Genomic DNA, 10,557 nt, shown 5'->3' with positions numbered 1-10,557 from the left:
TGGAATAAAATAAAAACACAGAAACTGATATTTTGTCCCAGGATGAGAAATAACCCCAGAGGCTAACTTGAGCCAGTTTCATAAAATGAGGCTAACGCATCTGCATGCTTGAGTCAGACTGAGACTTTCCTTAGGAAATCTAGCAATTAAAGCAACACTCCAGGAACTCCTCAGCGGATCTGTGACTGAAACATAGAATGGTCCATCAACTTGCAACTTCCCTTCCCTTAGGTTACAAAGAGGCTAAAGGAAGGACCATCAAGTCAAGGCCAGTGTCCGTGAACCAGTACCACTCTCAGCAAGCTGGGCCTGGAAGGTAAAGCATGAAAGCAGCCCCCACACGGCCATGCTTTATATATGTAGGAAGCTAAGTGGGACCTTTCCTCTGTGGGGACTTCTAACATCCATGGGCAAAATGAAAGCACCATTTGACACCCGGATGGGGTTCAAAGAATGTGGGTGTCTGTCCAAGGCCCCAAGATAAAATACAAGCCAAGGCAAATGGCCTTTCCTAGGTTCTTTTAACTTTTTGGTGTGAAATAAAATTAACCGTCCATACACATTCCACAGAAGAGCATTTGGGTTGTCACTTGGGTGGCAGAGGCAGGGAGATCTCTGTGATGTTAGATGTACATAGACCAAGCCTTGGTTCCATGTAGTTCCAAGCCATCCAGGGTTACACAGTGAGACCCTGTATATAAAAACAAAACAAAACAAAAACTGCACCCCAGCCCTGCGGCCTCCTCTCACTGTGACAAACAGGGTAACTTTCTGTTCTCTGCCATGCTGGTTCACTGGTCCTGTTACTTTGCCTTCAAGTTTCATTCCTAATGGCAGAAGTCCCTGTCCCTCATTGTTACCACAAAAACATTACTACCGAAACCAAAGCATCTTTCCAGGGCTGGCCCCCAGGGCCATCTGCACCATGTTCCTTAAGTACACCTTCCACATTGCCCGCTGATCTCTGCAGCAGGATAGAGCAACAGTGACCCTGAATGGACTCACTGCAGTCTGTTAGGATGAGGGGCAATGGCAGGAGCATGGTGGGTAACAAAGCTAAGGTGACCATGTTTGATCTCACTGAACACAGGATGACCTGCTTGCCTGGATCTTTTGTTTGTCACTGTGGCTCTTTACATGTGGTTCAACTGAGTGCCCTTCCCTCTCAGGGAGCAGGAGGAGAGGAGATACAGGTGCTGAAAGAATTCGGAGCTTTCCAGAGATTAGTGCTAGAAGGGCAGGGAAAGCAGGGCAATAGTGAGGGCACTCAGGGAAAACTAAAAATGATGGATTATACAGGAGGACTGGGATGAGCTTTGTGGCTGCCATGTGCTCTGTAACTCAGGAAAGGCCAGGGCGTTGGTCCTCTCCTCCCCAGCTTTCCAATGACCAAATCCAGCTTTTATTTAGAAAGACAGTGTCTCATCCTTTAAAACTAAGGGACTGGGGCTGGAGAGATGGACTCTTCCAGAGGTCCTGAGTTCAATTCCCAGCAACCACACGGTGGCCTGCGACCATCTGTAATGGCATTCAATTCCTTCTTCTGGTGTGTCTGAAGACAGCCATAGTGTGTGTGTGTGTGTGTGTGTGTGTGTGTGTGTGTGTGTGTGCTTGGGCTTCCACATGCTAGGAAAGTGCTTCACTAGTAAGCTGTATCCCCAGCTATTCTCTGACGTACACATTTATTCTCTCACACACATGTTCTTTTTACTCTACTAAAACCACATACATGAAACAATGAATTTTGCTCTTATCAGGTCCCCTGGTGAGGGTACTATTTTTGCTTTTCTTTTGAAGCTTCTATTTAGAGCTTTGGCAAGTCAAGGGTTACAGATCCAAACTCTCAGAAAGGCCGTCAACTGCAGAGCATGAAATAAATCCAGAGCAGGCTGAAGGATGAAGAAAGAGCAGCTGTGTCTCCAGGAGAGGAAACGGGGCCACGTGACAGGCACGACTGCGTCCCTATAGGCTTTCCTAATGTGGTGCTGGCACTGCACCCAGGGCCTTTCGCGTGCTTGGAAGTGCTCTACATCCTCAGCACGTTACAGGCTTTATGCCGTCGAAACCTGCATCCAATGCTTCATTTGTTTGGCTCCCTTTAGTCAAGCATGTACCTGTAGTTGCCAGATCCGATTTTTCAAAGAAGTTGAAAACGAGGAAATTCAGACTTTAATGTAAAAAACATAATTTTAAAATTCTGGCTTTCTTCAAAATTTAATGTAGGGCAAGCTCCAAAACACTGTAAGCTGCAAGCCACGCCTGGGTCATAGGCTAACTGGCTTATTATCCTTCACCTCCAATGTTATGGGGCACTTAAGACCCGAGAGCTGACTTAGCGAAGAAACCTAAACAAAGAAGAACAAACACGGAACCCGCTCAGGCTCACAGGTGAGGCTGTCTCTCCACAGCCTGTTGTTACCGAGGCTCACTGGAACTTCTTTTTCTCTGGGTCTTTGAGAAGGACATGGCCATCTGAGCAACTAAAGACAGGATAACTAGATGTGATCAAAAGTTGAGTCCCCGCCCCTGACATCTTGTCTGTGTCTCTAGAGTGAGAGCAGAAGAAGTCTCTGCTCTTCTGGGTGACTGGGAAAAGCCCTTCCACCATCTTGTCAGTGACGTCACAGCTGCAAAGACCTGCAGGTTCCTCCCCATGCACTTCCCGCTGCCATCAGCATAACTTGAAACCTGTGTGGGACCCAGTCTCAGGTCTAGGGGTCAGCTTTGTCTCTCAGAGTTCTCCAGAGGTGCTATTTCCTTCCTAACCCCAGAAATGAGGGACTCTCCAGGTTTTAAGTACCAGAAAGTTCACATCTGTTTAATGACCCCACATCGGAACAAGTTAGAGATAATTCATTTTCAGTACTAAGCAGTGCTAGAGGACAGCCTGGTTTCCTGGGTGTGCCAGTAAATCACCCCAGCCTGCTCACAAGTCCTAGCAGCTGTGCTCTGGTTTTTCCAAAGGTTTGCTGGCCAAGACTGGTCCAGCTCACCCACTCCTTGAGGCCTTCTATGTAGTATAGAGACAAAATCCCTGGATGATTATAAATGATCAAGACTCATGCTTCTGTAGCCAAGTCTGAACCAGGTGTTCAGAATGTGGGGTGGCAAGGGCTTCCCTGCACAGCCATGGAAGTGCCTTGAGGGTTCAATTCACCTCATGACCTCTTCAGGGGAAAGCAAGTTCACTGTGAGAACCTATTTTCACACTCAGCCTGTGGCTGTCTCTCATTCAGGGTGGAGACTTGCACAACTCCCAAGCTGACAGGGACATTTTACAGCAGGCCAATGTTGGCACCTAAGATTGACCAGACTTTTAACAAGTCAGCCATGTTTTCTCTGATGACACAGCCCAGAGTCCAGGATCCTCTCAGACTTGTGTTTGACAGACCCCTTATAAGGAAACTGTTTACCAACAGCTGTACTCAAGCACACTATCCAGAAATACAAGGGATGCTAGGAAATCAGTGGCTGGACTTGCTCTGCCCTGGCTTGGGGTTTTGGGCAGACACGTTAGCAAACCAGGGTGCTCCTTGCCCTCAGAAAGAAAAAAGTCCAAGTCAATCTGTCTATTCACTTTCACAAAGGGGAGAGTCAGGCAGGTTTTACCCTTAATCCTTAGGACAGAAACATGCTCTTACCTCAGCAGCTTGGGTCTCTTGGTGGAGCAGTGTAAGACCAGTCAAATCTTCTAAGAAGGAATGTGAAGAGTTAAACACCTTGGCCAGGAAGGTGAATCCTTCTTGCTCATATTGATCAAGAACCTGCAAAACATTGGGACTTTTAGAAAGGGGGGCTGTACTGCTGCTGTTAGATATGCATAATATTCTAATTTCTAACAAGCACTTGCTAAAAGCAGGGAGATAGTTCAGCAGGCAAAGGTGCCTACCGCCAACCCTATGACCCAATCCCCAGGGCCCACAGAGTAGAAGTAACTGACACCCACAAGTTGTCCTCTGATCTCCATATGCACTCCATGACATACGCACACATTTACACATGCTCATACACAGCACATACAACTATATGTAAATGAACCAATGTGATAAAAATTTTCTTAAAAGAAAAATAAAACATAGGGTAAATGTGCTATCTGACAGGCTGGAGAAAGCCCAGTGATTAAGGGACTGCTGCTCCTGCAGAGGACCTGGGTTCAGCTCCCAGTACCCACCATCAGGTGCTCAAAACTGGCTGTAACTCTAGCTTCAGACAACCTGATGCCTCTGTGCTAACATAAAGATGTGACATTTGGAACAGACACATACACACACATTCTCATCCCCCCTCTCTCTCTTAAAAACATCTGTAGGAAAAAAATACAGGAGGACTGAGTATTTACTCCTCTGCTTGGGAGAGTCATGACATCTGTGTAGATGCCAACGTCTCCAATAAAGTAAGTTTCATGCAAGTTCATTGAATGTTCTACAAGACTCAAGCTACTAGGCCCAAGATTCACTTGGTACAAAATAAATAACAGATGAGAGAAGATTCAAGGAAAAATGGAAAGTAATCAAGGGAGTGGGCAGAACAGCATGATCTGTTAGAAATCATACCAGCTAGCAAAAAAGCATGTTAAAACACAACGGTTAGAAACAGGACTGTATTATGTCAACAGGGCTGCCACAAACAAGGACAATCGACACAAGAATGTGCTCAACATCCTGTGATCAGTGATCCACCAGAGGGGTTACAAAGTCAGGATAGGGGACACTTGAGACTCCCATAAAGTATCAGAGGAGACCATCTAGAAGTTTAGTACTTACTTATGTGCCCTATGACTCAGAGACCCATATATATGTGTATGCACACACACACACACACACACACACACACACACACACACACACACACACAAAGATGTGCACAATGCAGTATCAGCAGACAGACACAAGCGTTCCTGGCAACACTCTTCATGGTAACCAAACTAGAGTTACTTAAGTGACTATTGAGAATGGAATACTATATGACAATAGGAATTGAAAATATATGTGTCAAACATTACAGAAGGAAGAATCTATAGGTATGTCACAATTACCTTTACACAAAGTTAAAAATAAAAGCAGGTAAGATTAATCTAGGGTTTTATAATTCAAGATTGAGGTATACCTACGGAGAGACTGTACCTAGAAGAGAGATGCTCAGGGTGGCCCATGGTATTAACAATAACAATGTCTGGGTGCTGGGTACATAAACTACTTGTTGTGAGAGTCCATCTGAGCAGTTAAGCCGTAGACAGGATTCCCATAAGCATGTCATCCTTCACATAAAAGGCCAGAAGATGACAGGCCAGTCACCTTGACAGAACAAAAGCTCTTGGAGCAAAACATATGACTGTCCTACCCATGGATCAGTGTCACAGTAGCTGCCTGAAGGGCAGGAAGTGCAGCTGCAGGGTCCAGGACCCAGAAGAGACAGCAGAGTAGTGTGAAAAAGACAGCAGACAGAGGCACATCCAGGAGTCAGTGAACATGTGAACAGACACCCGAGAAGCAGTAAGTCAAGAAGTAGAATGTAAAAAATTCTCCTTTTGGAAAAGCATAAATACCACAATTTAGCAGTTTCACTTGTGAAAATTTAGGAGCAGCTGTCTGTAGCATGAACACAGATGTAAGATTGCTCACTGAACCACTGTAGTAAAAAACCTTGAAAACAGATATCTGACAGGGGACTGTGCAGCCTTATTATGCCGTATTTACAATCAGTGGCATATCCTGTAACTCATTATAAAACACACATGGCTCTGAACAACTGGTACAAATTGATTTCCAAGATATAGCAATACATTAAACAAAGCCAATATCCAGACTGTGTATGCAGTGGTGACTTTAAAGGAGGGAGGGAGGATAAAAAGGGGAAACCAGGCTCATACATTCTTTCGATGGTTTCAGTGTTCTGCACTTAGAAATCTCAAAATAGGCTGAGTGCTGGTCTTGTGTCACAGGCAGAGCTGTCCATATTGTCTGCTGTGGCTAGCTAGCCACGGGTCAGATTCAGGCATATGACAGAGACTGCATAAAGCTGCCCTCAGTTCATGAGTGTAACCTGCTTAAGAAGTACAAGTGGAAACAAAAGTACAGTGGGCTTAGTGTTCATGGCCAGCTCTCCTGACCCAGGCAGTATGGAAGTTAAGAAGGGGCAGACATGTGTGGGAAAGTCAGCATCTGAGACTGGGGGAGAGGGGAGAGAGGGAGGGGAGGTTTCTCAGCAGTCAGCCAGAGCCATCGGCTTGACAGCCCAATGTGTGGGTTTTAGAAATCATTTAAGAGCTGGGCTATGGTGGTGCCTGCCTTTGATTCTAGCACTGTAGGTGGATCTCTGAGCTTGAGGCCAGCCTGGTCTACAGTATGAGCAAGGCTTGTCTCAAAAAGCCAAAATAAACAACAACAAAAGGAAAGCATTTAATAAATATGGATTCCTTTACCCTCAATAATGAGATTCCTCACAAGTCAGAATGGCATCTCAGAAGAATAGTTATTCAAATTAAACGAAGGGCTTCCAAGTGCTAAGTCTGATCTATTTAATGACGACTTAGCACAAGTGGATATTTTGTTGGACTTTAAGCCCTTATTTCTCCAGATCACTGTGTAACCCTACAAATCTGTGTGCAGAAGAGGGACAGCAAGAACAAGTGAAGGACAGGCAGCCTGTATGCAGGGTGCACAGCTTAATTCGGAGGCTTTAACAGCACTGGCTAGAAAATATGTGGAAAGACGTAATCCTCTTGGGGGGTGTGGACTCAGGCACAGACCTCCAGTGCTGTGAGTTAAACCACTGAACCCAAGCAGCTTGGGAAAGGTTTAGTTCTCCTCCTTGATGGGGAGTCTTCTTAGAGGATGGAATGTATCTACAACTATAATAACAGACAAACAGACAAACAGACAAGAAGAGGAAGGAAGGAAGATAAAGTGCATCTAACTCCAACCTACGCGAGGCACAGCACTGCCCTTAAGCCACCAAGGGTGCTGCAGAGCAGAAACCCCTAAGGCAACGAGGAACGCTACAAGTTTACCACCACAGGTTGGGAAGATTTTCCTAAATAAAGCAGAGGTACATCCTGACTGCTTCTGCTCTCTCCACCCCCTTCTGCTCACACATCCTGGCCCAATCTGCTGCAAAGGTGTTCACTTACAGGGAAGAGGACAACCTGTGGGAGTCAGCTCTCTCCTTCCATCATCTGGGTCCTGGAGATTGAACTCTGGTTGCCAGGCTTGGCAGCAAGCACTTTTACTCCTGAGCCACCTCGCCAGCCCAGCGTTCACTCTGGTCTAATCAGACCTGATCAGAGCCTTTGCATAACCATTTGTACAGTGGGTTTCTGTTATTTACGATGTATATGAAAACACATCTCCGGACTGAGATGGCAGTGGAACGTCTTTGTAGGGACGTTGCCAGGAACATCACATCTCCATCTGAGACTGTGCTAACTCTCTCTTCTCTATCAAATCGAGAGCCTACAGCGAAGCACTGACACTCACCAGAGCCTTCCAATTCCAGGCTACTCTAGAGAAGGCTTTCATAGGGACTCTGCTCTCCTGATGATAAGTAATATTTTTCTTTAAAAGGCATTTTTATTTCATTTATTTATTTGTTTGTTTAGTTGGTATATGGGTCATGTGTGGGTGTGTTTGTCAGAACACAGAGGAAAAACCTGTGGGAGTCAGTTTTCTTTTTCCACCATGTGGGGTAGGGCCCAGGGATCAAACTCAGGCCATCAGGCTTGACAGAAAGAACCATTTCACAACTGAGCCACTGTGCTGGCCCAATGTAATAGCTTTCACTTAATGAAAAGCCAGTGGAGGAGTTTTCCCTTCTTTCCTTCTTTCCTTCCTTCCTTCTTTCCTTCTTCCCTTCTTTCCTTCCTTCCTTCCTTCCCTTCTTTCCTTCCTTCCTTCCTTCCTTCCTTCCTTCCTTTCTTCCTTCCTCTCTTCCCTTCTTTCCGTCTTCCTTCTTCTTTCCTTCCTTCTATGTATGTGAGCTTGCATGAATGGGAGTTGTGAGTGGCTTGATGTGGTTTCTGGGAAACAGTCCAGGGTCCTCAGCTAAAACACTACACACTCTTACCAAGCCGTCTCTCCAGCCCCTTGTCTAATACTCTTACACAAGGGCAGCACAGACGCATACCCAGTCTAAACAGCAGCTTACATATTTTAGTGGGGATGTGAATGTAGTTTCTGGAAAGCTCCTGTTAAAAGTCACTTTGGGGCTGGAGAGATGGCTCAGAGGTTAAGAGCACTGTCTGCTCTTCCAGAGGTCCTGAGTTCAATTCCCAGCAACCACATGGTGGCTCACAACCATCTATAATCAGGTCTGGTGCCCTCTTCTGGCCTGCAGGCATACATGCAGGCAGAAAGCTGTATGACGTATAAATAAATAAATGTTTAAAAGTCACTTTGTCTAGGCATTTTACTTCCTTGCACATGATGATTCAAAACTACACACGGCGCCTATTTCTACAAGACTAACTTAGATGAGGTCTAAAATCTGTTTCCTACATTGAAGTGGCAGGCAGACTAAACAGGACTTTTAAGAAAGCAGGCAGTCAGAGGGAGCCTGCACCAGGCAGGGATACCTGCATTGTAACAGAGAGAGAGAGCCGCTGGAAGTCTGAGAGGGAAGACTTTCAGGAGGAAGAAGCCCCCATGCTTTTGTGAGTTTTACAGCCCAAGCTCAACTAGTTCTCAGAGACAATATTCAAGAAAACCTACTTTGCTTGCAGCAGGTGGGTTAGAGCAGCTTCTCTTATTAACACAGGTGAGGCAAAGAGCGGATCCTAACAGAGCCTGCAAAGTGGAATACCCACCTGCCCTGCCCACAGCCCACGGCCCACGGCAGGAGGGAATGAGACAGTCATCAAGTTCACAGTCCCAAGGTTCAGGGACTAGAGGGCGGCCCCTTTCCCCTTATCCTGCCTGCCCCTCCTTTGGCAAGGTCCATTCACATTTTTCTTTACAGGGCATCATTTCTAGCCGTACAAGGAAGGCTGACCAAAGGCAAAATCAGTTTGAACAGACAGTAAACACCCACACCAGTCATAGTAAAGATGCTGGGATTAGCAGACCAGAAGCTGAAACAACTTGAGTCAACACAATGAGAACACAAATGGAAAACAATATGAAGCAGGGAGGGGACTTAAAAAGACACAGCACAGGCTTTAAAATTTTTATTTTAAATGACAGGTATGTGCCTATATGGATATGTGCACGTGACTGCAGGTGCCTATGGAGGTCAGCGAGGGTGTCAGACCCCTTCCCACCCCCAGCTGGACTCAAAGGTGATGTGAGCCTCTGCCTTGAGTACTGGGGACTGAGCTCAGGTCCTCTGCTCAGCCGTATATGCTGAGCCATCTCTAGCCCCACGTCTGGCATTGTAGGTTACAGGAACTGAGTCCAGGTTGTCAGGATTACCTGCCTAATGCTTTTACCCACTGAGTCCTGCCCCATTTTCCCGATTCCTTATTAACTTAATGACCTATTCAGAACAACAATGTATATGATCAGGGATGCTTATGCACGTGTCACTCACACATGTACATGTGCTTACACACGTGTAACTGAAATGAGAGGCAGCAGTGACACAGGATGGGAAGGACGGATTAGGACACTGTGTTAACATAAGGTATCCTTCCCCCATGACTGGTACAACGTTGTAGAACGCAGCAGTGTAGCCTCTGGAAGGTATATTAAGCTCGAGGGCAGTGTAGTGGTTGGAATGTGAGTGACTCCCACAGACTCAAGTGTTTGAATGTTTCATCCCCTGTTAGAGGAGCTATTTGGGCAGAATTAGGAGATGTTGCCTTGTTGGAGTAGGCATGGCCTTGTGGGAGGAAGTGTGTCACTGGAGGTGGGCTTTGAGATTTCAAAAGCTCATGCCAGGTCCTGTTTCATGATTGCACTCTCTGCAACTTGCTGACTGATTAGATGTGAGCTCTCAGCTACTTCTCCAGCACCGTGCCTTCCTGCCTGAATGTTGCCACAGTCCCAGCCATGATCTCCATGGATCAACCTTTTGAGGCTGTAAGCAAGCCCCCAATTTGATGCTTTTTGCTATGAGTTGGCTTCGTCATGGTGTCTTCGCACAGCAATAAAACAGTGACTAATAGAGGCAGATATTAGAAAAGATAAAATTATAACATAATGCTAAGAAAGGAAAAAAACTGCAACAGCTGGTACCAGCTTTAGTTGGCCCTGAGCATCAATAGTTCTCCATCTGTAGACTCAACAATCATAGGTGGCAACTATTAAAGAAAAAACATCCCAGCTGCATCTGCACTAAACAATTGTGTGTGTGCGTGTGTGTGTGTGTGTGTGTGTGTGTGTGTGTGTGTGTGTGTGTGTGATGTCCACTACAGAGTCCATATATACACGGGTTATATGCAAATACTATGAATGCTATGTAAGAGATGTGTGTGCTTCTCACTGTGCTAGGAATGGAAGCCAGGGCTGTGTGCATAGTAAGCAACATCCATTCATTGGACTGCACCCTTGACCAGGTTATCCAGAGACTCACAGCTTAAAAGTAAATGTATAACAATATATTGTGTTAAAAGAATTCAGAGAA

The 10,557-nt window shown here is 45.8% G+C and overlaps 1 protein-coding gene across 5 annotated transcripts in view; it reads right to left on the bottom strand.

The window, feature by feature from the left end:
• Nucleotides 1-10,557, bottom strand: part of Atg7 (autophagy related 7) — a 207,535-nt gene that overhangs the window by 80,286 nt on the left and 116,692 nt on the right. For all 5 annotated transcript variants that reach the window (XR_005503229.2, XR_010065647.1, XM_063286089.1 and 2 more), the window contains one exon: nucleotides 3,642-3,764. Coding sequence is in view for 3 of the 5 variants with exons in the window: in XM_063286089.1 (XP_063142159.1) it covers nucleotides 3,642-3,764 (123 nt within the window). In the remaining 2 variants the exon portion in view is untranslated. The remainder of the gene's footprint in view (nucleotides 1-3,641; nucleotides 3,765-10,557) is intronic.

Source organism: Rattus norvegicus, chromosome 4 (genome assembly GCF_036323735.1).
Source record: "Rattus norvegicus strain BN/NHsdMcwi chromosome 4, GRCr8, whole genome shotgun sequence".
In the NCBI taxonomy this organism is placed as follows: domain Eukaryota; kingdom Metazoa; phylum Chordata; class Mammalia; order Rodentia; family Muridae; genus Rattus; species Rattus norvegicus.
Note: the sequence above shows the minus strand (reverse complement) of the source record. Positions and strands in the feature narration are given on the sequence as shown.